The 18659-nt window shown below is 41.7% G+C and overlaps 2 protein-coding genes across 2 annotated transcripts; both read right to left on the bottom strand.

The window, feature by feature from the left end:
* Positions 1-2687: 2687 nt before the first annotated feature.
* LOC135095470 (ribosome biogenesis protein bop1-like) lies at positions 2688-12847 on the bottom strand. Its single transcript, XM_063996322.1, has 14 exons — positions 12701-12847; positions 11132-11669; positions 10601-10733; positions 9960-10164; positions 9008-9173; positions 8361-8461; positions 7867-7941; positions 7109-7265; positions 6725-6943; positions 5968-6071; positions 5668-5841; positions 5013-5158; positions 3431-3577; positions 2688-3085 (listed from the first exon to the last, which is right to left on the bottom strand). The coding sequence occupies exons 1-14, from the start codon at positions 12770-12772 to the stop codon at positions 2932-2934; spliced, it is 2391 nt and encodes a 796-aa protein (XP_063852392.1). The 5' UTR covers positions 12773-12847; the 3' UTR covers positions 2688-2931.
* Positions 12848-16014: 3167 nt separating this feature from the next.
* Positions 16015-17774, bottom strand: LOC135095353 (NADH dehydrogenase [ubiquinone] 1 beta subcomplex subunit 4-like). The gene is made up of 3 exons (XM_063996110.1): positions 17607-17774; positions 16694-16837; positions 16015-16199 (listed from the first exon to the last, which is right to left on the bottom strand). Exons 1-3 carry the CDS (start codon positions 17733-17735, stop codon positions 16131-16133), a joined length of 342 nt encoding a protein of 113 aa, XP_063852180.1. The 5' UTR covers positions 17736-17774; the 3' UTR covers positions 16015-16130.
* Between the last annotated feature and the right edge of the window lie 885 nt (positions 17775-18659).

Below are 18659 nucleotides of genomic sequence, written 5' to 3'. Positions count from 1 at the left end.
TCTCTGTGGGTCTTGGAAACAGTCGTGATGAGAGAACAAAGCGATTATTTTATCAACCTATCAGTATCTATCTATCCATCTGTCTGTCTGTCTATCTGTCCATATGTATGTCTGTCTGCAATATGACGTTTCCTATCGCGACAGCTGCTGAGTTTTGAAGAAGGAAGATCAGTGAACAATGAACTGTCGCTGGATTAAAGTAACAGAACTTCCTACCCTGCTAACAGATGTGGCAGTAATGACGTCCTCTGCCAGACTTACGTGGCTTGATTTGATCTTGTTAGTCATGCGATGCTCTTCCTCCCTCCTTCCTGCAGGCAGTGAGTTTAAGTATTGTGGGAACCCGGATTTAATAGAGTGATAGCTTCCTGCCTTGTCATGTTTCTGGTTGGCTTCCTTGTTCCCGTCTTGGTAGAGTTTGCATTATGGTTGCTGGAATATTGAAAGAAGCGACTGGGGTACTACAAGGTCCATGTTTTGATAAGCTTCGTTCTTTCGTCGTATTTTTAAAGGACATAGAGTTGATTTTTCAAGTTTTTTTTTTTTTTCGTAAGTGATGCTGAATTCTTGTTAAACTATTAATATAACTGGACTGATAGCTTCCTGCATTGTTTCTCCCTTCCGTGTTCCCATCTTGCCTTCCTATTTGAGAGGATTCGTGTTGTGGTCTCTGGAATATTGAACGAAGCAGCAGGAGTGAGGAACGCGGTACTACAAAGCCCATATTCTAATGTTTTCCTTCTTTTCGTCAGGACTTTATTTCGAAGGTCACAGAGTTTGGGTTTTCATTTGTGTTTGTCAGTGATGCTGCTGTATACTTGTTAAACTATTAGTACAGTCATGAAAAACACTCCTCTCTCGGACGTCCATTTTGTTTCCTTTCTGATCATCTGATAAGGCACTGCACCTCACGTGATGAATGCCTGTTACAAAATATCGCTATCTAGAATACAGCTGTTGGAAATTTAACCTTAATTTTGCCCATAATTTCCTTTATCGTAGGTGAGAAGATAAATGCCAAGAGTGAATGCGATAAAAAGCGAGTTTGATAATTGAGGTTCACTTGTACGATCCGAGGTATCGAAATTTGTCTCGAATTGTGGCTCAGAGCTTCATACAGGTTGAGGAAGGAACGGTCAGCCATGTTTGTTTCCTCTCTTCCATAATACGCAGACGTGGCCGCTGCCTCCTACTGTGTGGTCAGTTTTCCTTCCTTTGATTGAGAAATTCCACTCAAAATTACCATAACGAAATGTAAACAGTGCGGTTATGGGTTAGGATTCTGTAAGGAACTGATTCAAAGCAAGGATCGTGGTGAAAACTGGTTCTCTGTAAGGATTGCGTTTATGGGTTGCTGTTGATCGCAGTCCAAAGTTCAGACTGTCTGTCCTCAAGTGACTTCAACTCCAGACCTTATTTACCCGCCAGCTCCCACACTCCACTTATTTATTACCCATGGCTAAGTGTTGTTTGACTCATTTGTGGTGGGTCTTGGTGTGTGGTTAGTCGTCCTCGCTTAAACTGAGAAATATAACTCAAGGATATCGTAATGTAGTATAAATAGCAGGATTATGGGGAAGGGTTGTGGTAAAGGACTACTGATGCAAGGCAAGGATCGTGCTGAAAATTTATTCGTAGGAAGGATTGCGCTTATGGGGTGCTGTTGATTGCAGATCCATGGTCAGGCTGTCTTCACGCCATCCATTCACGCCGCGCCAAATCTCCAACACTCAGCCACCACCTCCACTGCCCACAGTTGAGTACTGTTTGATTCCCATGGTGACTCTCAGGCCTTGACTAAGCTACATCACCACTTGGAAAGTCTTTAGTTCATTGAGGGCTGTAGTAGGGGGTTGATTGGTTTACTAGTTAATTAAGGCTTTACTCGTCACTGTCCCATCAAAGGTTTTTCTCGTTTGTTTGTTTGTTTGTTTGTTTTTTTTAAGGGAAGTGGGTTTTTTTCCTACTTTCAATATTGAATCAGACATTATTTGAACGAATACTGTTTAATTTTTGTGGTTTAGACAGTTGGCTTCTTTTTTTTTTTTTTCTTAATATGAAATCGGATATTATTCATCCGCCTCTTCCTCTCACTTAACGACTCTTTATTCTGTGCCTCTTCTGGCTTCATCCCTCTTCTTGTTTGTCTCCTGCTTCTCACTTCACTTCATTGTCACCTGTCTTCGCGTTTCTCTGTACAGACCACTTTTCTGTTCGTTTCTATTAATCCCACTTTTTTTTTCCTTGAAGTTTTTTACATAGTGATGGCACCCTCACTTCTAGTTTTAGCTAAACTTCCGATGTAAGCTTATGTGCAGAGGACATCACATTTCTTAAGGTCTTTCTTTTTTACCACCAAATATATCTAAGAGCACTTGTGGTTCATTGAGAAGTCTAGAAATTCATACCCTTTGTCATTCTACCCAGCTGTCTTTATGTACTGGTATGTACTAGTAAGAGATGTACACCAGCTAAACCTTTCAACTATTTGTAACACCAGACAGATTTACCTCTGAAATAATTATCAGTTATAAGATCCAAATTCATAGTGAGCTTCTCTTCATCTTATTCACATAGTGAGCTTCTCTTCATCCTATTCACTGTAGCCCAATATGTTCATTTTTTTTTTCTTTTTTTTTCATTCCTCCTGAGACCTCTTTCTCCAATGGATGGAAAACAAATGAGTGTTAAAGCTTTTCATACTTTATTAACAAATTCAATATACCATTGCATTATTACTAAGTGAAAGTAATGGAATTATAGCATTGCTGCTGTTACTGCTGCTATAACTGTTCTTTACAGAAAATGTTCTAAGATGAAGTCATTGGAGCAACAATGTACTAAATGAGTGGTGAAGTGTGATGATGAACCCAACTCCTTTCCAGTGTCACAGACACACCACCACTGAGCTGTCCCTCCACAGACGGCTCCTCAGTGCCACAGGCGGATGGTGGCATCAGCCCCTGAGGTGAAGAGGAAGGGCTCGTAGGGATGCCAGGTGACGTCCAACACACACAGGTCCTCAAAGCGGGAGTGTCCTCGCAGCTCCTTCAGAGGCACCAGGAACGGGTCCTTCAGCCAGTCACTGAAACCAAGGTGAAAGTGTCAAGTTCTTGTTACATCCAATACATTATATATTGTACACACATATTTGCTGCTACTGAAAACCACAAATTCCTGCTCCTGCATATTACAATCCTTTCACTCTTCTCCCATCACTGTAAGTCGTCATCTTTCACTCACTGCATCTATCATACTAATATGTGGTCTTTTCACCATACTTTCTGCCATCTTTTCTAAGTGACCTCACCATCTTGAGGTGGTGTGTGTGTGTGTGTCATATCAGTGACATATGTAATGCAAACTAATTATTCTATTCATTTTAACATCCTGTCCCAGCTCTGCACAAGCCAGTGGTGTCAAGACTTACTCATACACCATCCCATGAGACACGATGATCCTTCCCTCGTCCGACGCAGAGGCAAACAGCGGGTACTTGCGGTGGAAGGCCACACCACGAATTGCTCCCTTGTGGAACCTCAGCGCATGAGGTGTCCTGGTGCACTCCATCTCAAACCTGTAAGATGACAGAGGCTTAATGCTGGTAAGAGATGTGCACCAGCTAAACCTTTCAACTAATTGTAACACCTGACAGATTTACCTTGAAATTATCAGTTAAAAGATCCAAATTGGCTCCTAAACATTTTATAGAATGTTTATACAGTCTAAGTTAAAAGATCCAAATTGGCTCCTAAACATTTTATAGAATGTTTATACAGTCAAAAAGTTTCCATCAAAAGAACACCAGGGTTTATTCTGAAATAGTTACTACAGCACATTCTTGTTGCTGCTTGTGGCCTCTCCTTGAATCACAACTCTATACAGTCATCCCATAAACATGTATGGAAATCTCTGAAACTAACTTCTTACTCCACACGTGGTGGTCACAAATGCAAGGCAGATGCACCAGTAAGGATTCAAAACCTATGAATTTTCAACTGAAATCTTTCAATCATCTTTTCAGATACACAGTTGGCAGGCTACTGCTATGATTATCCACCTGCCATTCAGTGAACAAATTGATGCAATGAAATGAAACAGAGGCAGGGATACTTCCCTCAAGTCCATCACCAGACCTATGTATGAAGTCCCAGGCATATTTACATCCTTTGTTTTCAAGCTGCCTTGCCATAATGGTTCCAGTTGCAATTGCAGCCAAAGGAATTTTTGTAACCTTGCTACTGACTGACGTGTAGCTCAATAAGCCTGTCTCCCATCCCATACAGTAGCCTCTCCTCACTGCAAGTTTTAGCTTCTTTCCTCTGTCTCCTTCAGCTTATGCAATAATTACTCAGTTTCTGATCACTAGACAGAAGAATAATTGCAGACTGAGGGAATGTCATGCAGCAAGTTTAAAAGGTTTCTACGTATTCATTTTTTCATGGAATTATCACAATACCACAAATTGAAATTGTGGTGTGTGATTAAGGAAGTTCTTGTGAACATGATAGCATTGTCAGATTTTAGGTAATATGTTAAAGTGGGGTGATAAACAACATTTTATCCTAAGCTGCTGATACAAAACAGCTGGTGAGAGCATCACAGCACTTGCTCTCACAGTGCCCAGCTGCTGCTGTCTTGTGTCTACAGCACAAAGTATCTTACTGTCCTTCCTTTCCATTACCTGAAATCTGACAACACCAATGTGTTCAGCAAAACTTCCTTTATCACATACCAACTATTTTCATTTGTGTTGTGATAATTCCATGAAAAATACAGCACAGAACAAAAGGCAATAAACATTTGTAACTCGCATCATCTCCATTATACTTTGAGGATTTAAGCTTTGTAAACCCTTCATATTCAACAATTATTCTTCTGTCCAATGAGCACGAAAACCAAGCAGTATAGCACAGTCTAAGAACACCAAGCAGTATAGCACAGTCTAAGAAAACCAAGCAGTATAGCACAGTCTGAGGGAAAAAGTTCATTCCACAGCACTGCTGCCTCACCAGTTCAGCTTGCGATCGTATCCGCCGACAAGGAAGTGTTCCCCGCCAGGATGGATGGCAATGGAGGACACCCAGCGGCTGTTTGCCCGAACCTTCTTGAGCATCCGCTGCTTCTGCAGGTTGTACACTCGGATGTGTGTCTGGGTCTGTTGAGAGACACGTGTTAGGGGTCAAGGATCTCAAGATGAGTTGTGTTGAGTTATGGGAGACAGACAGTTCAGTGACAGTATTTTTGTCCTACAGTTCATTATCCTTTGTCCTCCAAGGCAGTCTGAAAAGATGGTTGCTTTGAAAAATGAGAGCATGCATTAAAACTAAGAAGATTTTACTTCAGTCTCCGAAGAATGTTTATGAAGAAGTCTTCTCAAGTAATTCCCTTAGAGAACTCACTTGTGCATCAACGCAAAAACCTTTAACAAATGAGAAGATATCTTCCACTTCCTAATTCTCTTTCATTTTATAAGTTCAGCACTCAGAATTGTGCCCTTTAGTGGTTATGGGTTCACAATATGCCTAAACAACCTTACATGCAGTGCTTCACTTCACACTGGTCTTACTATTCTAACATCCTTTCAACAGTTTTGCAGCCTTTCCATCCTAGCCACTACTGGAAGTTCAAATGATGATGTGATGATGATAACAGCCAACAACTCACTGCCAGGTAGAGGAAGGGGTACTTGGGGTGGAAGCTCAGGGCCTGGACACGCCCCTTGCACTTGTTGAAGGGAACCTGTGACCGCCAGCGACTCAGCTGGTGCATCATGACTGAACGGTGGTCACCCTCGGGAATCAGGGTAGCAAAGTAGTCACCCTGCTTGTGCCAGACAACCTGAAATTACCCTGTCTTAATGCCTCTCCCTTTCCAGCATCACACACACACACACACACACACACACACACACACACACACACACACTTCCCAGCAATGGGACTTAAGGCCCATTGCAGTTTATACCTGTTTGACCATTCTGAAGTGCTCCAACACAATCCTGTAGCCTTTGGCCCACTCGTCTGGTGTTGGTTTCCTCCACGTCACAGCAGTCTTCACACGTTCTGGCCCTGCAAGGTTACGAAGGAATTAACAAAACAGAACGAAGAGACTGATAAACTTACAATCTACCCTGCCTACAAAAACCTACAACCTACCCTGCCTGCAATCTGAAGGCACAGCATAATCTAATCATCCTGGGCTACCATCAAGAGCTAGATCATAAAATTTGCTGCTCCCACACTAGGTCCTCTAGTGTTCACCACGGAAACCTCACTCTCTACAGTTTATGGAATGGAGACCTGCCATTTATAAATGCTGCAGAAAAAATGGATAACTGAATTAAAACACTGCAAGAACAACATTATAAGGTCCCATATGAAATTATAAAAGCACATGACTTCTTCCACCCACAAACTTCCATGAGCTAGAACTAAAATTGTATACTTTCAACCATGACCCAAAAAAACAAGAAGCCTAACTTAGCTTCTTCAAAGTACAGACTCTATATTTTTGAGAACCATGTAATTAAAGAGATCAACTGCTGAACTGAATACACTCACATTACAACAACAAAAGCAGGTTCATCTGACAGAAGACCTGCAGATACTCCCCAATTCAGCTCCTGCCTTCACAACAAAAGGACACAACTAACAAAAGAATCACTCATGTCTCCCTAATTCAGCTCCTCCCTTCACAACAAGGTTCATCAGACAAGACTCACGGATGTAGTCTCCCTGGTCTGGCTCCTCCCTGAAGACAGCGTTGGTCTGCTGCACCACCAGCTTGTCCATGAGGTAAGTCTCGGGATTCAGGAAGATCACCTTGTTCTCAATCACGATGGCCAGCAGGAAGAGCTTACTGGATGGGTTCCACGCCACCCACTTGACAGCTGCCTCAACATCAAAGCTGCGCAGGCAACGCCCAGTGCTGATCTCCCAGACTGGAAAGAAAGCAGGACTTCGGTTTAGTGATTAATACAACTAGAGATAATGTAGGCATGCATTGGTATAGGGACTGTAGAGTTGAGAATGTATGAGCAAGATTTCTGTTCAGACAAGTGCACAGATGGAAATGTGAGACAATGCAAGGCATGGCAGCAACTCACTCTTGACAGTGTGGTCGTCTGAGCCGGAGGCGAGGTATTTGCCCTGAGGGTGCACTGAGATGGACCTGATGATGGAGCGGTGGCCCTTGAAGATGTGGCCCAGCATGGTGGGGAACGGCCGCAGGTCCTGGGGCTTTGGCAGCACTGGGATCAAGTCCTGTGGGGGACCAACCAACCTTGAGCTTCATGCAATCAACAAATATAACAAAAGACAAAGATTTTATACAGGAGTATATTGAATAAAAAGCACAAAAGGACACTGCTTCAGTAAAATATTCAGTATGTGAAAGTCTTTGATATCAATGTTATATAATTTTCCAATCACTAACAGTTGATATATTAACCTCAATTAATATTTCTTGGATAGACATTGGGTAAATTGTTTCAACCTTAAAAGAGCATTTGACAAACTTCTTTAAAATTACATGTAACAAACATTTTCTACTTATTTAAAAGGACATTTGACAAACTTTCTCTTTTGAAGGGATATTTAACACACTTTTTCCTGCCCTACCTATCTATCTATACTCCAGGTTGGCAATCCAAATAAGTGGTGGCCCAAACAAGGCACCACACACTCGTACACACATCATTCACACTCTTAGCCCCTCTTACTTCCTGAACTGCTCTTAAGTTAAATGTACTTGGGAAAAAAAAAAAAAAAATTCCTATCTTATTATCCCTCCTATCCTGAGTCTCAGCCATCCCACACTCCTCCCTGTGAGTCTGCAATGCCCAACCACATCCCGCCACCTTACCTTGGACTCAGCCTTGACCCGCATCACTCTCTTCCTCGGGGCGATGTAAAGATCCAAGCATCTCTCAAACCTCTCCTGGAAAAATGATGCAGTGTTAGCAGCCTCACTTCTATGGTGTCCGTAATATCACCACACACAACAATCAGATACGTCACTGATAACTTAAATGCTACTTTATGATACAGAGAGGGAATTAAAACTGACTATTAAAAACCATGCATAAAAAGTTCAATAGCAACATTAGTAGTTGGGTTATTTTCTCTCACTTATCAACAATCCGGCCAATGGTATCACAGTGCTGCTTCTTCATTATAATTTGTTAACTCCTTTATAAACATTTATCAGCAAACCAAAATCTAATCAAACAACTTTGGGGCATTCTCCTCCTGTAGTTAGATTTCAGGAGTGGCATTTTGAGCAGACTCCTTTTATATTCTTATTATTCATGCCCTTGGTCAGACTGATTTAAAACAATACTCAGATTTACCACTTGCCTTGATGTAGAAGTGATAGCCGGGCACCTTCCGCAGACTCCTGTAGGGCTCCCTGTCATTGGGGAGGTACTCAGTGGGAGGGTTGTATGACTGTCCGTGACCTGGCAAGGCAGACACAAAGTACCTCATCAGTTATACTCACCTCAAAGTCATGCTTTTCAGTCTCCACGATAATTCTTGTATCTCCTAAAACACTCCAACACTCAGCCAATGCAAGGAGACCTCAGTACTAATTAACAATCAACAGTCACCTTAAAAATGGTTCAGTACAGTCATGATTATAAGTCCAGTAACCTGCCAAACTCATTTCCAGTGTTTAATTTTCCCCCACTCTTATATCTAATGAAGACAAGACTGACTAGTTTGTCCAACATTACCTCAGCACTTAATGGTGAAGTCAAGGTTATAAAGCTAGTAATCATTGTAATCTGCCACCCACTTCCACTGTGCTTAGTTTTCCCTTAAATCTTACACCCAATACTCGTGAAGACAAGATCAACTAATCAAGAAAACAAGATGATCTCAGCACTCAAGAGATTACCATACAAGACAATAATAGTTCATTAGCACCCCAGACACCTCAGTCACTAGATCACCATACAAGACAGTAATAGTACACTGGCACCCCAGACACCTCAGTCACTCACCCGGCAACTTCAACTTTGGCGCAGGCATGTGGTTGTGTATGCCTCTCAGTCTCTCCGTGTTGGCCCACAGATCGTAGAAGCTGTGTTTCTCTTCCTTCTTGTGGGTGTATTGGATGAGGCCTCGCCGGATCTGCTCTGCTCTCCTCGCCACCCAAGCAGCCTCACTCTGAAACGTGTAAGTTATTGTGAGAGGACAGGCAAGGCTGATCAAAAACCCCTCAGGCCTTGGTGGTTGTCCTGGCATGATGGGTGAAGTGTGGGACTCGCATTTTCATGAGTGTCCTGATGTAAATTTACACCCTGGAGAAAGCCTTGTTTTTTTTTTGTTTTTTTTTTCTTTTCTTCCTTCTTTTTGTACTTCCTACCATGACTTTCCTGGCTGAAAAGTGTTATGCTTATATAAGGTTGGTCTTCAGAGCAATTCATGGCAGTTAACTTTATTTAATTGTAATCTGACAATGAATAACAATAACACAAACTATAAAATCCAAACATTCCTTTGAAATGCTGATAAGCTTCAGAAAAAAGGAACTAATGTATATGTGGGAATACTAAACTCCTAAGCCACATTTCCTCACATTTCTTTGGTACAAGTACAAATGGACTGCAAGAAATTAAACCTGAATTACCTATTTCCTCAACTAGCTATTCTTCCTTTCCCTCTGAATCACTAAAAGGGAAATACCTCAAGTTAATGCATTAGGTTATTCACAGAAACCCAACTCAACAAGAAAAATTCAATCACTGGCAAGTACAGATCCAGACTGACCTTAAGAGAACACAAATGACATTGCTCTCACCCTGGCCAAGCTAACTAAATGACCTGAATTACCTGCCTCAACTAGCTGTTCTTTTCTTCCTTCTGAATCAATAAATGAGAAATCACTCATGTTGCTGCATTTGGTTACTCAGAGATGCCTTATTCCACAATATAATTCACATGTCAACTGACCTTAGAGGGAATGAATGACTGCTTGCTCTCGGGCTGGCCAGACAGCGGCATGTCCATGACCTCGTGGGTGAAGTGGTCTATCCATGGAGCGTACATGTCATAGCTTGCATCGGGAACTCGGTGAGACATGACGCGCTTCACTATGTCTAGATCGCCATCGCTGAGCCTCACGTCTTGGCCTGTCTGCTTGTCAAACACTGTCCGGCTGGAGACAAAACAAGGACATCAGTGCTACAAACATAAGGATAACTGAGTCTTTCTGCCATTAATGGGTTTTTAAAGAATAATACAAATTTATTGGGCAGTACAACAAATTTTAAGTCTAGCTGCTTATTTAGTTTGAGACTGCCAACTTTGATTCTTTGATTCTGGGACATTAAGATGCCTCAAGTCAAATTGCCATTAAACATCAATTGCTGCTAATATAACCACATTACTTCCATTATCTAAGCTCACTGTGGCCACAACCACCCTAATATTGCTCCTAGTTATCTTGTAAGACAGTCAACAGCTGCCTAGTGGAACCCTATCATAGCAAACTCATTAAATATACATGACATTTGGGTAATGACTGACAGAACATGAAGCAAGAAACACAAGGCTGTCAATGCATGTCCCAGTTATGAGTCAGCCACACTCACTTGAAGTCTGGGTTCTCCATCCTGTTGAGGAAGTTGTCCAGGGTGTCACCTCGCTTGGGTTTGAGGATCTGCTTCCCGTCAAGGTCATAGCCAAGGTGAGGATATTCATCATACCACCTGATGGGCACATTTCCTGTTGGACAAATATACCATAAGAATGTTTCTGAGATACCAACAGATGATTGCCACCTGTTAACATGTACCTGGAAATATTCTGTCATTAATTTTTCTGTGAGTTAGTAATATCTGAAAAATACTGTGACTATATGCGAGGTGCCTCATGTTAGAGGAAACACTCAGAGCATAATAATGTAATAAGTCAAAATCCCTTTTCAACAGAATGATCTAAGCACACACTCATGTATAATACCTACTAATCATGGTCTTCTTTGAAGCACAATGTCCACCAATGACCAGTCTGATCCATAATCTTTATATTCACAATTTTTCAATATACTTTCAACTTTGACAAAAAGGTAATAATATCAATACTCCTTTTAACTAGTCATCATAAACCTCTCTTCAACTAACCCATTGTATTGCGCAGATCCTCTTCATCTGACGAATCTTCTTCATACTCGTCCCGCACGCTGGTGGCTGGGGCCGGGGTGATGCCTGAAGGCATGGCTGTGCTGCTGTGGGCTGTGCTTGAGCTGCTGAGGGATGTGGGTGCATCACTTTTTCCTCCGTTAACACCAACTTGCTTACGTTTTTCATTTACTTTGCTTTTCACTTTCTTGAGCCTCACTTTTGCTTGTGGTGGATCATCTATGCCACTGTCTCTGTCCACCTTCACCTCCGACACTGTCCTCTTACTGCCTTTTTCATTTTTGTCATTAGTCTCCTCCTCTTCCTCATCATCACCACTTTCATCTTCAGCATCACTACCTTCTTCTTCTTCATCATCATCATCTTCACTTGCTTCTACTTCATCTTCATCAAGGCTGTCTTCCTCACCACTGTCATTTCCTTCATCCTCCTCTTCACTACCACTGTCATCTTCTATATCACTTGCTTCAGGGTCAGATGAGTCTCCATCTCCCTCTCCATTCATCTCCAGAAAGTTTGTCTGAAAAGGGATTCAAAGTTAAATCAGCTCTTAGCCTCAAAAATACTAATGAAAAATAAAGAAAGAAATATCGAAATATGCTGGCTGCGGGAGGAGATGAGACACACACCTTGAAAGTAACAGTAGAAGATAGTAAGAGATGCAACACAGCGGCAATAAGAGGCTGAAGACAGTAAGAGGAGAGGAGTTGATTTCACCCTGTCTAAAAATATGGTATGAGTGGAACCCCCCATACATTAAAACACCCTATATAAAAAATAAATAAATAAATAAATAAATGTGAAGTATATTCCATACATGGTCAGATGAGGCCCCTGTATGGAGTCAGCAGCTGGGAGGGATGAGAAAAACTGGTGGAAACAACTCAGAACGCCTAACTTCATAGATGCTGTTTTAGCTAGAGATAAGATGTGGTTTCCAGTTTAGATTAAAAGTAAAGGAGACCAAGGATGTTCAGTGTAGAAGAGAGGGAGAGTTAAGTGTTACTGAAGAGGGGATAGTTCTCTGGAAGGCTGTGTAAAGTTGATAGATGGAAGAATTGAGTTCCATTGCAGAACCCACGTCATTAAAAAGAACACTTATTTATGGAGGAAAGTTTAGCAGTTTAATCTAAAACCCACCAAAATCTCCCAGAAAAAAAAAATTATGTCCTCCAACTTGAAACGAGCAGCAAATTTAATATTTACCCAACAGGCCAGTCAACCAGCTGACTACAAAATATAAGCAGGGTGTATCAAAGATGCAAAAAAGGAAAATAAAAACAAAATAACATCTCTTTACTAGTGCGAATCCACCTGCTTATTGAGAAAACAGGTTGCCACGCCACTCTATTGCAGCAGGCTAACTAGTAAACCACAAGGGCTCTACTAGTGATCCACACAGACCTGCTGCCATTTGTGTTTGTCGTAATAGTTTAAAAGCCGTTTCAGATCTGACACCCAACACATGAGTCAGCGAGGCGGCTTCCACACTTCATCACCTCACATTACCTTTAAATCCCCACTAATGCTACCAGACACTCCTCTCCTCACCTTGGGCTCATCCTCCCCAAAGACAGGCTGGGTGGCGGAGGCAATGCTGTCGTGTTTCCTCTTGGCACTCATGGTGATCGCCTCCTTCCCTCTGTGCACGTGTGTTGTGGAGCGCCGCCTGAGCCTCACCAAAACACTGCGCCAAAATGTCGACATCTAGTCTTTTTTTTTCTTTTATCTATGGCTTTATTATACGACTTGATCTTATTACTTTTACTTATAATAAAAAATTACCAATATTTTCACCTCAGAATTTATAATACTTATTTATTTATTGGTTTGACATTTCTTTTTATTAATGTCTTTACCTTTGGTTTTATTATATTACTTTTACTTTTACTTAGAACGAAAATTGGTTGTCAATGTTTCAATAAATCTTACCAATAGTGTGTCCATACGTTTCGCACGAGAGGTGGGTGGTTTGGCCTCCCTCGGTCTTTCCTAGCTTTTTTTTGTTTTCATGTAGGAAGGACACTGGCCAAGGGCAACAAAAATCCAATAAAAAAAATATGCCCACTGAAATGCCAGTCACATAAAAGGGTCAAAGCAGTGGTCAAAAATTGATGAATAAGTGTCTTGAAACCTCCCTCTTGAAGGAATTCAAGTCATAGGAAGGTGGAAATACAGAAGCAGGCAGAGAGTTCCAGAGTTTACCAGAGAAAGGGATGAATGATTGAGAATACTGGTTAACTCTTGCGTTAGAGAGGTGGACAGAATAGGGGTGAGAGAAAAAAGAAAGTCTTGTGCAGCGAGGCCGCGGAAGGAGGGGAGGCATGCAGTTAGCAAGATCAGAAGAGCAGTTAGCATGAAAATAGCGGTAGAAGACAGCTAGATATGCAACATTGCGGCGGTGAGAGAGAGGCTGAAGACAGTCAGTTAGAGGAGAGGAGTTGATGAGACGAAAAGCTTTTGATTCCACCCTGTCTAGAAGAGCAGTATGAGTGGAACCCCCCCAGACATGTGAAGCATACTCCATACATGGACGGATAAGGCCCTTGTAAAGAGTTAGCAGCTGGGGGGGTGAGAAAAACTGGCGGAGACGTCTCAGAACACCTAACTTCATAGAAGCTGTTTTAGCTAGAGATGAGATGTGAAGTTTCCAGTTCAGATTATAAGTAAAGGACAGACCGAGGATGTTCAGTGTAGAAGAGGGGGACAGTTGAGTGTCATTGAAGAAGAGGAGATAGTTGTCTGGAAGGTTGTGTCGAGTTGATAGATGGAGGAATTGAGTTTTTGAAGAATTGAACAATACCAAGTTTGCTCTGCCCCAATCAGAAATTTTAGAAAGATCAGAAGTCAAGCGTTCTGTGGCTTCCCTGCGTGATATGTTTGCCTCCTGAAGGGTTGGACGTCTATGAAAAGACGTGGAAAAATGCAGGGTGGTATCATCAGCGTAGGAGTGGATAGGACAAGAAGTTTGGTTTAGAAGATCATTAAGGAATAATAAGAAGAGAGTGGGTGACAGGACAGAATCCTGAGGAACACCACTGTTAATAGATTTATGAGAAGAACAGTGACCGTCTACCACAGCAGTAATAGAACTGTCAGAAAGGAAACTTGAGATGAAGTTACAGAGAGAAGGATAGAAACCATAGGAGGGTAGTTTGGAAATCAAAGCTTTGTGCCACTCTATCAAAAGCTTTTGATATGTCCAAGGCAACAGCAAAAGTTTCACCAAAATCTCTAAAAGAGGATGACCAAGACTCAATAAGGAAAGCCAGAAGATCACCAGTAGAGCGGCTTTGACGGAACCCATACTGGCGATCAGATAGAACGTTGTGAAGTGATAGATGTTTAAGAATCTTCCTGTTGAGGATAGATTCAAAAACTTTAGAGTAACTATGACTCCTGGAGGGCACGGAATGGTGTCATGCCGTGACTCCCCGAGTGACGTGAAAACCCTCCTTGAGACTTAGTTACTGGGGAAGTGTGCCTCCTAGTGGCGCCCGCTGGTAACGTAGGAACAAACCTGCCGGGGCAGGATTGGGCCTACGGTTAAAGTGCTTCCCCACGAGATGAATGTGAGGCGGGAAGTTGGACAATATTCCATCCTCTCTTATCAGACGTTCATAGAGTAATGGGGTTCCGCCAGGCTTCGGAGCCCAGAACAGCTTCACTGATCCGGAGTCCTTCTGCTCCTCCGGGTTCTCTATCCCGTTGGGGTGGGGGCCGTCGGGGTGATTTACCGCGTCGGTGGGCCAAACCCACTTACCCTCGACATCGGTAGTCACTCTGGCGCTTCCGGGATGACGGCCCGGTGGTTGGAAGGTAGTTCTTATCCTGCCTGAAGACCAGCGGGTTCATGGCTTTGATAATGGGGTACACGGTGCGGATGCGGTACCAGTCCCCCCCTGGTCCGAGGGGCGGGCATAGAGCCTGTGTTCGTCCTTAGGATCAAAGGCGCTCTAGCAGAAGGCGTACGTCTGCGAACCGATGTTTCGTGCTGCGGCGAGCCTAGTAAAGCAGGTAGCCAACTGCCTGGTCTGAGGGTGGCGTCCTCAGCTGGAATCCTGTCGGGGGCGACCTCGGCAGGTAGGTTTCGCATCACCTGTGCCGTTGAAGACGGTAGGTGTGAGTAGTGCTGGCTCTGCCCACTACCCTGTCGTCCCCCCACAAGGGGTTGTCCTGGCCGCCTGCTATCGGCTGCTTGGTTACCAAGTGCGGGTAAAAGGCAGTCGGACAAAGCATGACTCGTACCTGCTTCTAACATTTCCTTCCTTCGTCCTGGAGGAAAGAGTCTGTTGGAATAATTTCTCTCATTCGCTCTGAAATCACGCCCTTACGCCGTACCTCCCTCAGGATTGTGACTGCGGGGCACGGGGGTCGGGACACCTTGGTGGAAAGCGGGAGGGAAGGTCACTGGTCACTCTGCCACAGTCCTCCCTGTGGCACCAAAGTTTTGAGGAAAGATTAGCTTTTGAGGACCTTCCATAAACTCTTAGATATTTTAGTTTTCATCCCGGACAAGGGCAAGACTATGATAAATCAGTGCCCTTGTTTGGTATGGTCACAGTACATGGTCTGTTCATCCCGATATTGCCATAAAAAAAAAAAAAAAATGACAGCCACTTGTGCATCACCAACCAAAGTTCAAAATGTTAACAATAGTAAGTGCCAAGGGGACCCACACATCATTTCCATCATAATCTGAGTCATACAGCCATCAGCCTCACAGTGAGTTGCCATGCCACTGTCCACAGCTACTGTTAAGAGGACCCTCACATCATTCCCATCACAATCAGTCACACAGCCACCAGTCTCACAAAGGCTTAAATTAAATGGATCCACCACACTTCAAAATGAAATCAAATATGTATGAAATCTATAATTTATTAATACATAATATACTGTACAATTTTCCTGTTAACACTAGAAAAGGTGACATGTTTCAATTTTCCTTAATGTCAACAAGGTGCACCCACACTCTCCCTTAGTAGAACTTGAATTCCCGGTCAGCATACGCCACCTGGCCAGTTCTGATCTTCTTCTCAAACTGATCCTGAAATTGAGAAAAAATAATAAGTAAATAAAAATTTAAAAAACAAGAAAAATTACAAGAAAAAGGAAAGCTAAGCCATCAATATTCACACATACTAAAACCAAATGTCCACAGTGAACCAAATCAATAAGCACAAATCAATAAGCCAGTGTAAGGCAGGGCGGTCTGGAAGTCACACCCCCTGCCTCCTTCCTTTATGACATCCTTGCTACTTCAACAAATTCATATATTTACATTTCCAACCACCTTATCAATCAACCTTACCCTAAACTGATATTTTCTTCAGTATCAACAGGAAGACAATAACAAGACACTAAACCTTTTAAAAAACACTAGAAATAAATAAAAAAAAAAAAAACTGACAGGAGGAGCAGCTTCTTAATAAACTATCTACACCAAACACAGTCCCTCCTCTAAAACAATTTAATTACTGAAGGCATTTAAAAGATGAAAATGTGTGAAAATGCAGCTTGTCACTTCTCCCAGCGTGTTACCTTGTCCCTCTTCAGCAGCAGCCCGTAGCCGAGGATGGGCGCGACAATCATGAGGGTGCCCAGGAGGGAAGCCTTGGGGGTCGGCCGGAAGAAGTCATACTGTGTGGCTCGCATGGACATGAACCGCTGCAGGGCCGGGTCAAACTGTAAGGCAATGAGGAGGTGCATTAATAATTTGACTGGTTGGTATGGCTACATGATGATGATGATGATGATGATGATGATGATGATGATGATGATGATGATGATGATAATAATAATAATAATAATAATAATATAGTCACGTTACAATGTACATGTAATTTGCCTTGTGGACTCTGAAGGAAATGTAAATGGAGTCATATATATACATACATAAATACTTCATACAATTAACATATTTTAAAGGACAAAATATAAGAAAAAAACACTAAAAGCTAAAATTTTTAAGATACAGAATCAAGAGAGAGAGAGAGAGAGAGAGAGAGAGAGAGAGAGAGAGAGTCAGCAGTAATATGCCTGTGTCCAGTGCAGCCAAGAATTAGGAGAAAAATAAATAAGAAATTGTCTACAAATAAAAAAAATCCATAAAATAATAATAATAAGCAACTGGACACAAAATAAGAGGGCAATAGTGTGAAATAATACGCAAAATAGGAAATAAGTAGGGAAATATCCGCAGAACGAGAGAAATAGCAAGAAAAGTCTGCAAAAGTGAAATAATTAAGAAGTGGTCTGCAGAACAAGAAACAACGAGGAAAATCTGAAAAAAAACAAGAAAACAATAATAAAAAGATATAACAAAAGTGAGTATCAAGCGCAGGCAAGGAAATACAAGGGAAATAAGTATGAAATAGACTAAAAATACAACAAATAAAGCCAGCCAGCCATTCCCCAGTCCCAGTCTTTCTGGCTCTCTCCGCCTCCCACTCACCAGGGCGCCCCCCTCCCCAGAGCCGTGGCGGTACGGGTTGAGCACTTGCTTCTGGTACTCCCTCTTGATGGCAGCTTTGATAGCCGCCCTCTCCCTGATCGCGGAAACACTTTCTGGTCCGTCTGCCATGTTGATCTCTGCCGTCCGCTGATTCCTCAGGGACCTGGGATGTAAGAGTCTGATTTCCTTAACTTGTCAAAATTATCTATCTTCCAATTTTTTTTATTATTGCTATAGAACAAATGATTTTTCTAGTCAAAATTTTCTATATTTGCTGATTTATTACTTTTCTTTATATATAAGTCCTCTTCATTAAAGTTTTATAATATTATCTAATTTGTATTATAAAGGGAATAGAACGCTAGAGATTTTTCTTTACTCAAAATTTTACTTATTTCTATCAACAATATTTTGTTATGCATATTTGATGAAAGCTAATCATACTTGCATTGCTATGAAAGATATATATATATATATATATATATATATATATATATATATATATATATATATATATATATATATATATATATATATATATATATATATATATATATATATATATATATATATATCGAGAGAGAGAGAGAGAGAGAGAGAGAGAGAGAGAGAGAGAGAGAGAGAGAGAGCTTTTTTTATTTACTTATTTTCTTCCATTTTCTCGTTTTCTTTATGCCTGTGTATGTCAGGGTTATCATCATCATCAGCAGGAATGTCTTGCAAGGGATAGCTAATTGGTCCATGCTAGACTCCTTGAACATTCCTTTGAACCTCCACAAAGACACGGTAGCGAAAAAAAAAAAAAAAGAACTTGCATTTCTTCATGTTCTCATTCTCTCATTTTCCTCTCACACCTTTCACTTATCCTCTATTTCACTTTCTCTTGTTCTCCTCCTCCTCCTCTCCCACACTCGATCAACTTTCCTCTTTCATCAACTTGTCATTACTAAAGATGGAGGGCTGGGAAGGGAAATTCTGATCATCGAGTGCATTTCATCTTATACAGTTAAAAGTATTGTTTCCTCATTTTCTCTTCAATGCAGTACAAGTCTT

The sequence above is a fragment of the Scylla paramamosain genome, chromosome 3 (genome assembly GCF_035594125.1).
Source record: "Scylla paramamosain isolate STU-SP2022 chromosome 3, ASM3559412v1, whole genome shotgun sequence".
NCBI classification, from domain to species: Eukaryota; Metazoa; Arthropoda; class Malacostraca; order Decapoda; family Portunidae; genus Scylla; species Scylla paramamosain.
Note: the sequence above shows the minus strand (reverse complement) of the source record. Positions and strands in the feature narration are given on the sequence as shown.